The sequence below is a fragment of the Manacus candei genome, unplaced genomic scaffold (genome assembly GCF_025592945.1).
Source record: "Manacus candei isolate 608988 ecotype Guabito, Panama unplaced genomic scaffold, ASM2559294v1 h1tg000015l, whole genome shotgun sequence".
Classification (NCBI taxonomy): domain Eukaryota; kingdom Metazoa; phylum Chordata; class Aves; order Passeriformes; family Pipridae; genus Manacus; species Manacus candei.
Genome location: NW_026138063.1, coordinates 25,134,847 through 25,151,591, shown reverse-complemented (window position 1 = coordinate 25,151,591; position 16,745 = coordinate 25,134,847). Strand labels below are relative to the sequence as shown.

General features: G+C 40.0%; 1 protein-coding gene across 1 annotated transcript in view; it reads left to right on the top strand.

Moving 5' to 3' along the window:
* The first annotated feature begins 1,545 nt into the window (after positions 1 to 1,545).
* The window catches only part of ARHGEF4 (Rho guanine nucleotide exchange factor 4), a 220,795-nt gene continuing 205,595 nt past the window's right edge, over positions 1,546 to 16,745 (top strand). The window contains exons 1-2 of the mRNA XM_051781535.1: positions 1,546 to 1,769; positions 15,944 to 15,979. Of these exons, the coding sequence (XP_051637495.1) occupies positions 1,554 to 1,769; positions 15,944 to 15,979 (252 nt within the window). The 5' untranslated portion in view covers positions 1,546 to 1,553. The remainder of the gene's footprint in view (positions 1,770 to 15,943; positions 15,980 to 16,745) is intronic.

The following is a 16,745-nucleotide window of genomic DNA, read 5'->3' as shown; positions in this document are numbered from 1 at the left end:
CACATGTTGACTGCAGGGGATATGACAGGAGGAGTGAGCACTGGGATGCAATCCAGCTCCTTTACAGTTGCTAGAGCCAACTTGCCTTCAACATCTGTACTCAGGATTGCCTGCAGGAATAGAAATTGTGTTCCACTTTATTCCAGCGAGCCATCACAGGAAGGTTTGGCTCTCTAATTCATTGTATTTTCTCTTTCTCAAATTTGTATGAACATGAAAAGAAAGGGAAATAGTGACAGCTGTACCCATCGGGAACCAGGTGAGCCAGACACCTTGTAAAATGTATCAGACTAAAGAAATGTGTATGTTTTCTGCATTTCATTTGCTGTTTCTTATGGACAGACTGTATATGGGTGTGAAGGAATTTTGTTTTTACCTTTTGTATCCTGAAACACCCTTTCTAGCAATAAAATGTATAACTTACAGGTAGCCCTATGAAAATCATTCAAGGTGGTATTTAATATGGTTAATGATCACAAAATTGGATGGCAAGCATTTACTCGCTGCCGTGTCTGGTGCTTGAAGGTAGTTCAAGAGGATGGAATCTTTGGATATGAGATATGTTAAAAGATACTGAAGCTCTTGATTAGTTCTTCATCAAACCACAGCGTTCTCTTCCTTTACTCAAATATCCTCTCTGTGGTGGGGAAGATAATTTGAAGAGAGCATAAATTTCTGGATGAAGTCACCAATAATCTTATTGATTAAAATTATGCCTTTTAGTTGTCAATGCTGTTGAATTCTCATAATTGATACAATTAAACCTAAGAGGTCCTTAAAAAGGTTCTTAAAATTGTTCTTAATGTACAAGTTTGAACTGTCACAAGGCACAGATGAGCTGCTTAATGTTTAGCTAAAAATTACTTAGTTAATCTCTTGCATATTTTCTTCATATTTTGGCCTATGAAGGACTGTTCATTATTTGAGAATGTCTTGGCTCCATCTGCAAGACCTCATTTATTCTTTTGAAATTTGTAGCCTTCCCAAGCTTGGCATCTGTGATATCACAGACAATGCATTACTGTGGCTGGAAGTCTCTGGAATTAAAAAACCCTCCTCCGTAAGAACATAATTTTTTTTTTTTACGGATTTGGGGTTTGTTCTGAGGAAACACAGTTGACAAAAAAATAAAGTTTTCAAAGCTAACAGATTTTTCATCTTCTTTTCACCCCTCCAAATGAACAAGGGAGTACTGATGCCGAGGACTTGCTCTTTAAATAAATGGAATCTTTCTCTCCTCTCTTGGCAACAACAGGAGTATTCTTGTGCTGTATGACAAGGCTTGCTGGTGCTATATTTGTCTTGTAGCTGTACACACATTTGCAAGAGGTTGTTCAATAAGAGAAAGGCAAAGAGCCAATACAGTTTAAAGAAAGTTTATTCTACCACAGTCTTAACTTTTTGGGTTGGCTTAAAGACAAGGCTACATACTTCTGGAGGATCAGAGAATATCATTACTGTTGTGAAAGTAAAACTTTCCTGAGTTGTCTCTGGAAGGATTAGGGCTGTGGAGAAGGGGGGGCTGGGGGTGTGACACCACAGACGTTTTGAAAATGGAGTTCAACAGATGTTTGGGTACATCAGCAGAAGAGGAAAAAGGAAGACAAGAGGGTGGGGAAGATGATATTAATAATGCTGGCAGTAGTGCTGTCCATGAAGAGCTGGATTTGGGACAAATGTACCTTACCTGTTTCCCTGAAAGATATATAAAAGTGAAATTCCCTCTCACAGTGTACCTGACATGCTGGCTGTTGCTGAAACTTTGCAAGGTAAGAAATTTTAGTACAAATCTGTGGCATTTTTAACTTCCTATGTGTTTAAAATACGAAGTTTCTGCTGAAGCATTTGAGAATTTATTGTGTACCATACAGTTGCCTTCATGCTTTATTAGGAAAAGGAGCATTGTAAATATTGACTTTGTAGCCAGAAACAGGTGATTCAACAAGGGAAAACTTGAAGAGGCTACTAATGAAGTACTATACAAAGCAATACACTAGTAATAGCTAGCCAGTTTGTCTCTGTGTACTGTTACATAGTTACAAGGGATTTGAGATTATTTTATGTTAATTTAAAGGTGAAATTTCTTGTAATGCTCTTCACTGGTTTACATTCATCTCTTGTGCTGGATGAGTACCAGAATGTACTTTAATCCTGAAAATGTGAACATTGTAAAAGCAAAGAATTGGGGGGGTTGGAACATTTTTGTCAAATATAATGGGGAATCAGTTTTTGAGGTTGTGGTGGGACTTATTTTAAAATTGATCTGGGCACATCTAATAAAATTACTTTTGCCTAATGTGTTACTGGATGGGAAGCAACAAGGCATTGGCCCAGGTATAAACACCATAGTTCATTTCATTTCACCTCGCAAAAAGCTGTTTTAATGTTCAGACTGAAGTAAGGAAACCTCCAAAAGCAATAAGATTTAAACTTTTAGGTTTAAGCAGAAAATCACTGAGATATTTGAACTTTAAATGCTGGTTCGTTTATGCATAACAATGGTATATTAGTAAATTTAGAATGTGTAATAGGTCTTGATTTGTCTTTCTATTACTGCATTCAAGCCTTACTGTTGTAGGCACTTAGCTGATGGGCAGATCACCAGATAGATCAAACAAATGGCAAGGCAGCATTTGCTGGCTGCTTTTTCTTCTGAAGTGTGTGACAGAGGAAATCCATGATGATGATGGGGTGGAGACCACAGGAGTGGGGCCAGGTGGTGCCTCAGCAGCAAGGAGCCTTCCCCTCTATGTGTGTGGCAGCTTTGGGGCAGTTACATCTGCTTTTTTGCCAGCACAGCTATGCAAAACTATAACATAAAAACCAATACTAACAGTTTTATCTGTTAGATTGCTAGACAGCTTTTTCCATGTATATTCATAGTGTCTTGGCTCTTGTCTGTGTTTATCCTGTGGTGCCAGTCGCTTGCATTAGGTGGCAGATAGAGACCCTTCCATGCGACTTTTTCGTGTAGTCTCTCTCCTTGCTTACTGCGGGGATTTTTCGTGAGGTTGACTGAGAGGGGTAGGAATCCACACAGCCCTGAGGGTGGAGTAAATAGCCCTAGGGCAGATGTCTGAGCAGCCATTCAGAGCCATCCTGTGAGGCAGAGACTTCCTGGTGGTTTTGGGAGTGCTAATCCAGGGTGGGGAAGGTTGCACCTTGTCTGGATTCTAATTGATTTTATTGATTTTCTTGTGGTTTGACCTGTTTGTAGGTCTGAATCTGTAGGTTTTAAGAGCCATACCTGTATTACAGAATGAGCCAGAGCCAGTGGCTGTACATCAAGTAGCTGGTCCCTGTGTGTGCAACAACTACAATACCTGGGATCACTGCCTGTGCATAGATATTTTAGTAGATTAGTTGTGATATGTGCAGGAAACATTGAGTGGCTGGACAGAATGGTCTTGTGCAAAGGTTACCCTCTAGGATAAATGGTTGTTCCATTTCTTTGTGGATGTAGTTTCTTAAATGACAGGAAGAGTTTATAAAATACATAAGCTAGAAGAGGTTTTTCTGTCTGTGATTGTCCCCGCTCACATATAGCATTATATTTGCACAGTGCATATAAGTTTTTTCAGTTGAGAAGGGAAAATTCATACTGCAGTAGAGTGAAGAGAGGTAATGTAGCTTCTGCTAAAATCACAAATTTCTTTAGGCAGCTTTCTGAGAACTTTACAATGCCCCAGCTAAGCCAAGAGGATAACTAAACCTCTGATTTATTAATGCTTCTTTCTTGCTGAGCTTTCTTAAAGACTGTTCAGATTGGAGACCCCATTTTCTTATTTCCTGACACTCTTCCATGACTTAAATCTCTTCCAAGTCCTAATCCATTCAAAAAGTACTATTTTTTTTCTCTTTCCCCCATGCAAGAACAAAAGCAGCACAGTGTTGCTTTTTCTCAGGTTCTGCAGCTTGGCAGAACCCAGGAATCCTGCCGTGGTGGGAGGGGAAGGAAGGCCAACAGCATTGAAATGGTGCTGTGTTACAGAGGCACCCTTTGTGACAGCATGTGTACATCCCCTATGCATCAAAATGGTTCCAGTTCTTGGCTACAAATAGGGCTCCAGGTGGTCATGACTTGGAAAATGTCAGGGGCTCCCTATAACTCCTTATCAATGCTACCACAAAAGGGGAAGTAGTCACGTGTCCTTTGTGTGAGTGGTGGAATGAGCCCTGTGTCTCACCCTTCTGTAGACTAACACAATGAAGAGAGACTGTGTTTAGCAGATGAGAAACCAGACACTGACCTGTGCCTACTCTCAAGCAGTTTGACGTGAAGTTTAGGTACAAAATAATCAAATCCCACCCATGAGCAACAGGAATACACGCAATAAGCCTGTCAGAGTTCAAGAAGCCTCTTCTGTAAACTGCCATCTGGGACACATGCCACTTGTGTCCCCAAGGTTGGCTTCTGTTTTTAGGGGTCACCACTCCTTGTGGGGAAGAAAGAAGAGGCTTTGAACCTTTCTAAAAGTGCCATGAGCCACCAAGGTTGTCGTTTCAGCCGGTGCTCCTTTTCAAGCCCCATATACAACATGAGACAGTTGCGAAGAAAGGATGGTTGGACACGCATTTTTAGACATCTCTCAACAAGTTAAGCTTTTTGCTTCTGTACAAAGATGCAGGTGGCTAAATGTTACAGCTTGTCTATAGATGGAGCTTTTCTAATCTCCCATATATTATCCAAGTTAGTGTTCTCAAGCCATCTTTTGAAATGGTGAGTTTCTCCTCTTGGGCTAACTGGTTTTGCACCAAATAGCCCTTTCTTGCAATGAAACCCCTTGGATGTGTAAGTTTGACTTTCAAACCTTGTGAGGGCAGCTCTGCTGCCAGATCTCACACGTGGACAGTGCTTCCCTGACATTTTGATTGCATATTTCACACTAGTGGACTTGGATTATTTTGTAACCAAACTGCATGAGAGTGCACACAGATTGGGGCCTGGTTGCTCACCTGCCAAACACAGTCTCTCCTCATTCTATTAGTGTTAGTTGTTCCCATCGTAAATCAGCTCTTTATTTTACAGTTTGTAAACCTGTATTGTGTCTAAAGATACTTGCTCACAAAGAAGCAAACAGCTTTATGAACTTGGGAAAATTTTTAGAAACAAATAATTAAATTAGTGCAATGATTTATATTGATTTAACAAGGTGATTACTTTCTAGCTTAAATAAATAGAGTTCTGAAACACTTTGAAACAAAGATACCCCCAAAGAGAGATGGACATTGTGTTCCACACTGATTGCAGGTCACACTAACTTTTCAAAACAGTCAATAGTTAATATGTTAAGTTTGTGAGGAAGAGAATAAATGATTAAAAAAAATCCTAAAAATGCAAGCAGGCTTTACTTCAGATTTAACATAAATTTAGCTGAATTGATGCTCTGTTACAGTAATTTACAGTAGTTCAGTAATATTCAATACCTCTGAATATCAAAACCACTTGGTTAATGCATGTAATTTCCCTGTTACTTACTGTACCTTAAGCATTTTCTGTCAGCTCACCTGGTATTTTTTTAACAGCCTAAAATCCACACAACAGGCAAAATAATGGTGAGATCTGTAATCTAATTTCTTGCCTGTGTACATACTTTTAGATACCAGGTCCTATGGAGCTCCCAACTTTTGTTGCTATTAATTTGTACATGCTACATAAACCTACCAGACTGGATCCCCAGGGAAAGATTAAATCACTGTCCTGTTATTTAGGGAATAGGAGCTTAACTCTCAGCTATTCATCTGATTTATTACTCTGTATTCATAATCTTACTGTCCTTGGCTCAGCTCATTGTCTGTAAAAGGGATAGCAAATTTGTTTGATTTTTTTTTTCCTGAATTTATTTTGATTTTTAGTTGTGATTATAAGCATTATAGGGCTGGACTATCTTTCAGTATAAATATGGCAGTGGTAAGGGCAGCCTAATCAACAGTATGGGATGAATCCCTTTCAAGGGGAAAGAGGAGACTGATTTTCCTATACTGTGAATGAATTTACAGCCATTAGGCTGTGATCATAAGGAAGTGTAGAGGCACTACCTGCTTTCTTACGCCATCTGTTTGAGGAAAAAAAAGGATGAAGAGAGGCAATTTTTAGCCCTTTCTTAGTTGGTGACTTCTAAAAGTTTTTCAGTGAAAGTGTGGCCACTTCTGCAAATGTCACATTTTCCATACCAACAGGCTGGAAACTCTAAGACACAAGTGGTTTCTTCAGGAGAGATCTCTCTTTGGATTCCAAATGACAACCCCTAAGAAAACCATCTAGTGAAGGGAGAAAGGGTTTTCAGATATATCTTGTCACTATTTTATAATGGTTAGCTGGGATTGATGCCTGCAAACATGCCATTACTCTGGTTTCAGCACTCTCCATGTACTCCACTGAGAACACTTAACTGTTTTAAGTTTCAAGCATGAGCAAGTTGGGTCTGGAGAACCCGATTTGAGGTTCCTATATCTTTTTGAGTTTGTTTTCAGCATGACTTACTGTGCTCAAGACAGATTTCGGCAGAGGAAGGAGCTGAACCGTGGTAGACAGAGTGTGAGACGTTTAACCAGCGGACAGTCCTTCCTGCCCTGTCCTGGGAGGTGGTGCTTGGATCAGAAAGTGGAAATACTGCAAGGGAAACTGGCTGATTCCCTTCACAACTATTTTGCAGCTACCTTAAGTGTTTGTTGGAAATTACAAGGGATTTGGTGGTGGTTTGGTTGGTTGGTTGGTTTTGTTGTTGTTATTTGATATGCTTACACGGTCTTGCTGTGTCTAGAACTCCTCCCTAATAACTTGTGAACACTGTGGCCAATTTCAGCAAAATTTGAGGGAGGCAGAAGTTACAGAGTTTCCATCAGGGAGACAGAAGTAGGTACTCAGGGAGTGGGAACAGACACTTTGCTAATTCTCCTCCTGCGGGAAAGGCTCCTGCATAAATCCATCCCTTAATTAACATCAGAAACATTGTAAAATGTTTCCATTTCCACATTGGAGAACTGCAGAGCTGTAGGAAACAGGACTCTGTTGGTTCAGCTGCTTGTAGAAGTACATGTTTTCTCAGTAAACTGTTTTTTATTTCGCTGTCAGTGGAACTCCAGTGAAGCTTACTGTTTGTCTTTAGTCCTCAGAGTAAAAGCCAAGATTTTTAAGAAGTGCAACTTGAGACAACTAAAGAGAGATGTTTTTCAGGAAGCCCTACACTGACTTTTTAAGCTGTCAGCCAGAATTTCAAATCTCCTTTCACTCATTTGGTCAAAGCTGCCAATATTTTATTTAGGGTCAGGCTCTGAGGGTGAACAGTCTGATTAGATACACTAAACTCCTAAAACATCATAAGATGTTCTATGGGGCTTATTTAGTTCAGGGGAAATATTTCTGAATCTGTTTTCCTTTAATTTGTGCTCCAATTTTCTGGATTCCTTTGGGCCAGAAATATTGAAACAGCCTGTTTTATATTGGAATAGTTCTTGAAGTGATGGGTAGGAATAAGTGCTGTAGAGAGACAAAGCAATGAAAATGGAAAACAGCGGAGGGAAAACTGGAATGTATTGAACCTGTCAGAGAACTTGGTTCAGATTGGTTTTGCATCCTGGGCAGAGATTCAGTTCTTTATGGGCAGTGTAAACCAGTCAGCATGTGCTGGGGACTTTGACTTCCTCCTTTCACCGTCCCAAAAAGCCAAGAATTGAATTTTTTCCAGTATCTTTAGTATTCATCAAGCCATGTCCTGGATACAGCTCTGAGCTACAATCAGTGTGTTCAGAGTGCAGGCTGTGAGCTGCAGAACAATTCTGAAACATTCTTTAGAAAACCTGGGGAATGATTGCTGGAAAAGCCAGCCACATCCCTTTTTTCCAACCTCGTTCTCTTAAAATTATCAACCTTCCTTTGTGTGGGGCAGTGTGTGTTCAGTAGCTACTTTTCAGTAGCTATCTTTCTCAGTAGCTATCTTTCTCAATTATTTAAATAATGCTCTCAATCCAAGCTGTATTGTTCTCTTTGTGCTGTTAATTTGAGACCAGTTCCTGCCATGAACCTGCAGACTCCTGTGGCACTGGAGCTCATGAATCAGGGCAGAGCTTTCTTGCTGAATTGTGACCTGATGATCAGCTTAAATAAAACATAACTGACATCCTGCATGACTAGCAGAGTACACAGCATGGATTAAGAATCTGTAAACAGATGACTGAGGACAAATTACTTCTTATGTACACTGGAGTGTTTGATGCTCTTCCTAGAAAGTTTCTCATTATTACAGAAATCTAATACAGTGCTGTATTTTGTTTCTCCTCCTGTTTGGTTTTTTTTTTTTTTTTTGGAAGAAAAGCAGAACTGGTGTTGGACAGAAATAAAACCTCTTACTTGATGCTTCAGGTGCAGTGCTCTGAGTGAGATTATTTACAAATTTGGATTAAAATTGGCAAATAAGGAAGAATTTGTGCTGCTACAAGCCTTGAATAAGATGTTGCCAGACAGCACGATGTATAAATACCCACCAGAATGCTTGGGCAGGGCAGTTTTAAAAGTTAGCTACATCACTCTGCCACTCAGGAGTAAGCAGTGAAATAAAATTCAAATTTCCAACTAACGACAAGCATATTCTTTCTACACACTTAACTCTGATTTATTTGGAAACTTGCATTTACACTGAAATCAGTGTGTCTACGTGTGAAAAAGCTGGTTTTTGTAGAGCCATCAACCTTCAATCATACTATCCCAATTCCTGTGAAAGGGATGTAGAATAATATGGATAATTAAAGACATCAAAAAAAAGCAATCAATTTTTATCCCTTTGCATTGAGTTTTATTAGATATATTGCATTTTTCCCTTAGTCAAAAGCAAGTTTTATTCTTTAACTCTCAGCTTTGCTTTTGGATTAAATCAGTGAATTTATTTGCAGATTACAGAAAATAATATAATTTTTATTATGGTCATTATAAGTAAATTGTCATTTAGATTCTAGGAAAAGAAAACGGCAGGATAAACCTTGAGAGCTCACCTTTTCTGTCTTTATGCAATAGATAAGTTGCTGTTTAGAGAACTTCCTGATAATAGAGGAATCAGGATGGAATTATTTACCATAGTTCAGATGCAAGCTCTGAGAACAGACCCAAGTTCACAGGCAAAGTTTCAAGCAATGTCTGTCCAGTTCTACCCCTCCAAATTCTCCAATCCACACTCTGCCAGTTGTTTCTGCCCCAGGGGCAGCCCCCTGAATGTGCAGCTGCCACCCCGAGCCATGGTTTTAGGATCCAGATGTGTTCCCATGAGCTGCAGTCAGCACTGCTGTTTCCTCCAGCCATTCCAGCTGATTTTCCACGTTGGTATAAGCAAGACCCCCTAAGGCAGACAAGATCACTGTAGCATCCATTTATATTGTACAGGTGAGATGAGTCTATTGCTTGGACATCATCTGGAAAACTTGTCTAGCAAGTTGTGTTGCAAAGTTATTTACTAAAATCTTATATGCTGGTTAACAACACGCCGTGGTGGCATCATATAAGCCAGGAAATTAACAGCATGAAAGATACTTTTTATTTATAGCTTTTAGCTTTATTTATAACTCCTTCTGTATTTTCTTTAACTTTTCCTGGTAACTGTATTTGATATTATTCCCCAGAAAGTGATATCAATGCCTTATATTAACTTACATGGGAGAGAATGTCACAGTCTTTGTTATACTTTGTGTGTTCCTGCAGAGCTAAACTGAAAAGAGTAGGGGGAGGGGGAACCCTAGTATTTGGAAACATTTTGTGAATGTTTCTGTGCTGCCAAAACAGACAGATAGCTTTCGTGCTCAGACACAAAGTTATGGGGTGGGGCAGGCAGAAGGGATTAATTTTGTTTCCATATGAATAAGTACGGGGTTTTTTGGTATTATTTGCTATAATCCCATTAGCAAAATGGACAACCCTAGCACAGTTTGGTAGCCTGTCTCTCCCTGCTGAAGCAGAGACCAGGCCCTTAAGGTGTGGTGAGAAGCGCGTGGGTGATAAACCAGAATGTGGGAGAAAAATTAATGTCAGTGCTCAAGAGACAATAACTTTCATAATGTTGCCAGTAAAGTTTTCAGATTGGAATTTTTTCCCTTAAAGTCCCAGCACGTGGCTGCATGAGGGTCTGATTTAAGAAAAGAAAAAAGAGTTTTCAGGTGCTATAACTGCAGAGGAAAACTGAAATACCAATTTGCAATGGGAAGTTCTCAGACAATGACTCTTTTATCCTTGGAATTGTCAGTCATCTTGCAAGTGTTTTAGCCCTTGGATCAACTTGTAAAAGATGCTGATTATAATAGCTGCTACATTGACTTTTTTTTCTTTGCTTAGTCCAAATAAAAATTCTAAATGGCATGAGTATAGCAGCATTCATCCAAAAAGTACAGGCTTTCATTTCACTTCCCACATAAATAGCCAGCCAGGATGCCCAGCAGAGAGAGAGTGCAGGGGGACTGACATCAGCAAAATGTGTTGGGAGCAGGGGAAAACCTCCTAAAAAAAGAAAGAGGGGAGAACGAAAGAAACAAGAAAAAGAAAAAAAAATTTACATTTAAGCTGCTGGAAGCAGGCAAAGGCTCCCAGAGCAAATCTGCATACAAGACATCCTGGGAACTGCAGTGGTGATAAATAGTGGAATGTTTCCCACTGTCTAGCAGACCTGCATTTGCCACTCTCCTAAGAAGATAACTGACTGTTGAATTGTGAGGATGACAACACAGGGTGCCAATAATGAAAAAAAAAAGTGATCTTAGTGTAATCTCACAGCATTTCCAATCTTACTGAAACCAGGGCTCTGCAGACACCTTTGTTTTCATGGGTATGTGCTCTTTTCCATCTTATTTACTTCCAAGTATCTGTCAGCTCTAAGAGAACGGCACCTCTGGCTCCACTGTCTTATGTCGAGAAATCCGTGCAGAGTGATGTTTGTTTGTGTTGGGGACCACTGACACTGATCCCCAGGGGAGCAGCAGCAGCCTGGCTGGAGCCTGTGTTTGTCCAAACCCTGATCTCTGGAAACTTACACTGTGGATTGATGTGCATCCCACAGCACTGTCTTACCTGGTGTGCTCAAACCAGGTGTGCACTTCCAGAGCAGTAGAGCTCGTCCTTTCCAGATTGACAAATGTGTACAATCCTCTGTGAAGACACTGAAGATGTGTGTTCACTCCTGTTCCTGCTTCAAGCATCCAATAGGGCCTTGGATAAATTGCTTTATCTCTGCATCAGTTCTTCATCTTAAGGGAATACCTGATTATTCCCACTAGAACGTACACAGCTCCCTGAGAGAAAGGATGTGCCTGTGTGCCTTGTATAGCAAGTCTCCAATTTGGGCAGCAGCCTGTAGCTGTCACTGCATTACAGACAAAGAGCAGCTGGAAGAGGAGAAGGCCACTCATTAGCAGGAGAGAAGAACTGAAATTTGAATGCCAGTAAGTTAAAAAGCATCCAAAATTAATGGAACATTTGAGTTTTCAGATTTGCTTTAGAGTTGTGTAATAAAAGATGTCAGGACATTGCTGAGGAGCTTTCGCAACTGTTTTTGACTTTTAGGTGCCTTTTTTTGGTGGTACTTATGCCTGGAGCAGTTCCAACCCCTAATTGCTTGTTTATCAATCCATTTCACCCTCCCACGCACACACTTGTAGCAACACAACACTTTCTGGGATGCACTGTGAAATAAGGAGTAGACATGTCTGAAAACTTCCTCTCTCCCACTTGCCCCAGTTGATTTTCACTTCCATGGAAGTGCCATGTTTCTGAGCACAGTTCCACAAGCAGTGCAGAAGCAGGCATGGATGTTGGTCAGCTGGAATTTCCTTACGCTGTATTGCCACAAGAGCATGGGACCATATCACATTCTCATTAGCTCAGTCAGAAAGGCTTTCAGAGAAAACCAAACCTACCTAGACAAGGTCAGGACCTGTGTTGTAAAATATACAGCAGTTATGAAAAGATTCAGGGAATATTCTATTATCAGAGAGAAATCATTGTTTCAGTAGATCAAAGGAGAAATCTCAGTGCCTCGGGGTTATTTACATGTTGTGTTTGATCCTGCTGTCACTTTACTCTTCCTCTGAGCAGCACCAGGAATGGATTATTGTCAGGGGATGGAAAAGGGAAGGTTAGAGACAGGAACTATTTTTACTTGCCAGTTCTTCAGGTCAAGTACAAAACTCAAGAAGTGACTACACAATGACTTATAAAATAGAAGTGTGCAGAATCAAAAATGCATTCTTCAGAAATCTGATAGCTTCACTTGTTTTCAAATATGCCATTCTTGATGATGTTTGGTTGAAATGGTTTAGAAGAGAGTAATGGTTTTTTATTTGTTGTTTTTTTTTTTTCAGAGTGAGGTTTGTGTAAGCTATTTTTGTCAAATGGTTTACTACTGCCACCACAAAAATGGTAATTCTTTATAAAAAAGGAGCAGACAGAACAGGCTAAAAATGAGCATGAAGAAAAACATATAGTGTTGAAGGCTATTCTAGACCAAGTTTCTGTGAACTTCATTGTTCAGGGATAAACTGTTTTTGCTTTCAATTAAATCCTATTTATTTACACAGTTATAGCTTCAAGAGTTACACAGAGTTGCAGATGGTTCATTCTCCTTTCTTCTCATCTTTATGAACCGCTCTGCAGTTTCTCTTAAAGCTCCTCAGACCTGCAGTGCCTATTCTAAGACAGAAGTTTTAAGTGAGTGTGTTAAAAAGGGATGCTGGAACTGAGGGCAAGAAGAGAAGAACATGAGAAGAACATGCACTTGCTGCTGGGAAGGTTCAAAGCTACCATGACATATAGTGAACAGCTAAAGGGATAAATATATGTGAGAGTGTGTCTCTGTGTGCATTACTACCACTGACAGGACCATGATCAGTTTTCCAAGTTCTTCTATATTGTTTTATAACTTTCTTGAAAAACAGAAACCAACTTTTCATTTGTCCTTGGAAAACCCTAAAGAATGTGTTGTTATCATTACTTCAGTAAGTTTTGTGGGAGTAAAGAATTATTCATAGCCTCCAGTGTTACTGTAGCTGAGAATCTTCTTACTCATCTTAAAGATTATAGTGAAAGCAATGAGGTGGGAGAGGTCCTTAGACATACAGAAAAGGAAACCTGGAGAAGTGTGTGTAAGGCATGAGGGTTGGGGTCATTGTATGGAATAGAACTTCAATTATTGTTTTATAAGGCATCAGTATTGGAGATGGGCAAAAGGTCTTGAGGCAGAACCTTCAACTTGAAAGTTTTATTTTACTTTTTCATTTCCAACACAAAGTTCAAGCCAAGTTCACTGAAGTTTGTGAACCCTTCAGCAGCAGTTGGCGAAGTTACAAGCAAGCTTGAAATGGTGTGTGGTTTGGGTGCAAATCAGGATGGGTTTGATCCCAAGCCACTTGAAACACAGCACTTTTTGGCAGTGTGTGGCTTTGTGTTTCAACCTTCCAGCCCAGATCTGGACTCACCCAGAGGGAAACTGTGGCTTAAAGCTCTGTGAATGGTGCCTGCTGTACTTGGCACTGGTTTTTCATGGAAATGGTGAGTGTTGTGTACTTGTCCTGGATAGATGGCTTAGGTTCCAGCTCAGCTGCAGGGTCATTATACACACATCCATATGTCTGAACTTCAAAGGTGATGAGGTAACATGTGGGTTTCATCCAGTTTTCCACAAGGAGTTTTCTTCAGAACAGACTCACTCCTGGAGCTACACTAAGGCTCTGGAGAAAGCCAGAGTAATTCCAAAGGATACACATTGGCACTCTTCCTCAGCATTACTTCTGGTTTAATTACTCTAAAGGAATTCTTAAAAAGTTAATCCATAAAGACTTCTTGACCTGTAAAGTAGATTCCTTTACATGAATCTAGAATGTTTCTCAGTTCTGTTCTGTGTAGTGCAAGGTCTGGGGAAAATTTGCAGAAGCCAAAGTTGGTTCCTGCAGGTCTCATGGATTTTTTTGTGGCCCCTGCCACGATGGCAGGATAAAACCTTTGGTAATCCAAAATGACCAAATGGTGGTCCTGTCTGTGTTAAAGACTTTGACATCTGTGGACTTGAATAGCTAGGTAAGATGTTATTAATAGTTATTAATATATTAATTAATTGTTATAAATGCTGAGAGGACTTTTACAAAAGCTATTATGGAGTGACTGTATTTTGTTGCCAAGTAGTGGTATATTATTTTGTGACATTGGGTATCCTTTCCTCCTTGTTACACTGACTTTAACAACTTTGAATCTCCAGGTAAGCAAATCTCCAAACTTTCTGAATTAGCAGTGACTAAGGAAATGTGTATGTCTAGCCCTTTCTGGAGGAAGGTGCTACTGTTTAACTGTAATTACTCATCTGAGAACACTTTTCAAGTGACACAAGACTGACGGTTTTGTGCTAGACAATAACAGAGGAAAACTTTGGATATGTAGTAAATTTTTTAGAAAGTGGAATATCACAGTTTGGAAGACTTTCAGTTTGCTGTTAAACTATGCAAATGCTGCCTTGATGTATGCACTTTGAAAGTGTTTTGTTCCTTAGTCCACAGTGAAGTCTAGCATTTAAAACAATTTGACATTGTTATGTGCCATTTTTAGTGTATTTTGATATAGGTTGCATTCTATTACCTCCTATCACTTTTGAGAATTACTTCTATTAAAAACCAAACAAACCTAATATTGTGATTTTGTGGCAAAATACGTTATATGTGCATACAAGTAGTACAAGGGAGAATTCACCACAAAACCCTGTCTCTCCACAACCCCTCTGTTCACCCTTTCTTGCTACCTCTGTCTGTGCTCCACTTTCCAGACCAGTTTCAGCTTCCAGCCCTCCAATCCTGCCTCCCCTGCACACCTGGGTGTTGGTTATCTTAAGGATTTTTTTTTCAAGTTCTTCTTTTCAGACACAAATACTTTTCGACAGGGTGTGGATTACACACATTCTGGTGGCAGATTCTGGACCTCTAAAAGCAAAGTTCTCAGGAGATATGTTATATTCTGCTGGACTTAATTACATCCCAGACAGTGTTAGTACATGCTTGCAAGATAAACAGAATTTCTTCTCAGAGAATGACTTGCACCATATAGTGCCAAGCACTTTAAGCTCATCTGCTAAGCAGTAAAGAATTTAGGACTTGCTTATGATCTGACACCAGAATTTTCTAATGCTCAAAAGTTAGGGAGTTATACCTGACATATCACTTTGAAGTCAAGGCATGGCTGGTCATTTATATAAAGGTAACATCAGAGAGCTTCCAAACTGAACTGTTTTTTTAAAAAAAGTTCTTCTGAATCCCTATCCAGGCTGAGGTTTTCATGTGGTAACACTGCATAAACATGATTACTGTTTTAAAGGGCTTGTGGTCTTTAAGAGAAATAACAAGTGGAAGTCTTAAAGCACACAAACTAACTGGGATACTGATAGGCAGGGATTTTGCTACCGTCTTTTTTTTTTTTGCAGTGTGTGTTCATAAAGCTTCCTCTCCTACTCTTACACTGAGCTCCTCTCTAAGTAACTGTTGGGGTTTCTTTTGCTGTTTTAACTGCTAGCTTTTCCCTCTCTTCATTTAACCCACCCTCTCAGAAAGAGTCCTGAATACATAAAAAGCTTTTGCAGTGTGCCCTGAAGCATGTATGCTGATGAAGCACATGCAATGTAATTATGGATAGCACAATGCAGCATCATGAAGTGCCTTTGTTTACAAGTTCTCTATCATGAGAGTATAATGAACGGATTCACTGAGGAAATGCAAAAGCAGATGCCTTCGGCTGGCTCCTGTTGTTCTCTTTTTGGCAAAGACAGAGGGACGAATCTACTCTGGGACAGCCCCAGTGAAGTCAGATGAGTTACACCAGGCAGAAACCAGGAACTGGAACTTTTTTCTTTTCTTCTTCTTCTTCCTTTTTTTTTCTTTTAAAGAACACAGTTTCAAGATCTCTTTTCCCTGACTGTCACAATTTCTCTTTCCACAGAAAGCCTATGAGAAAAGACTCTCTGCTTCAAAAAAGGTAGGATATCCTTTTAGTCACTAATGTCTAATTTCCTCAGCAGTATAAGTTTTGTGTGTATCTACCAATGGCTGTAATAATAAAATTAATATCTAACTATTTATATTTTAAAAATACTAAAAAGCTAAAATCACAGTTACTGAATGGGACAGTAAGATCAGATGGTGCTGTGGGAGGGATGGAGTGCTGACACACAGCTGTGCTGCTTCAGGTGCATGACTTATGCTTACAGCTGGCCTAGGCCAGCATATGGTACCAGCTTGAAATGTGTACTTATACCTGCCGTGGACTGAGGTGTGACACTGGGCAAAGCTTCTGAGGGCAGCTGTCTGTGAAAGTACCTCATTTCACATGTCTGTGAAACTTTTAGGGAAGGAGAACCTGTGGCAACTCCTGGTATCTGCACATTTGCAACTGATAATCTTTATAACAAGTTTATTAGGGTAAACCCAGCATTGCACTTTGTAGCACAGTGTAATAACGAAAGTTAGCAGGACTGCTGCTGCTTTGTGCCTGCTTGTGCAGTGACCATACTTTGGGGTTTTTTTTCCTCTACTGAGGGCCTGAATGGTGCCTCTCATATAAAACCTGCCGTTTACAATTTGCCTTTTGCTGAGGCCTCCTTTGTGCTCACACAAGGCAGCTGGCAGGAGCGCTGACCTCCCCGGAGCAGAGCTTGCCAGCACTGGCTAATCAATATTCAGTAGAGTCGGCTGCTCATTATGAAGCCATTGATTATCTCTGGAAGGTTACTCCCACTGTGTGT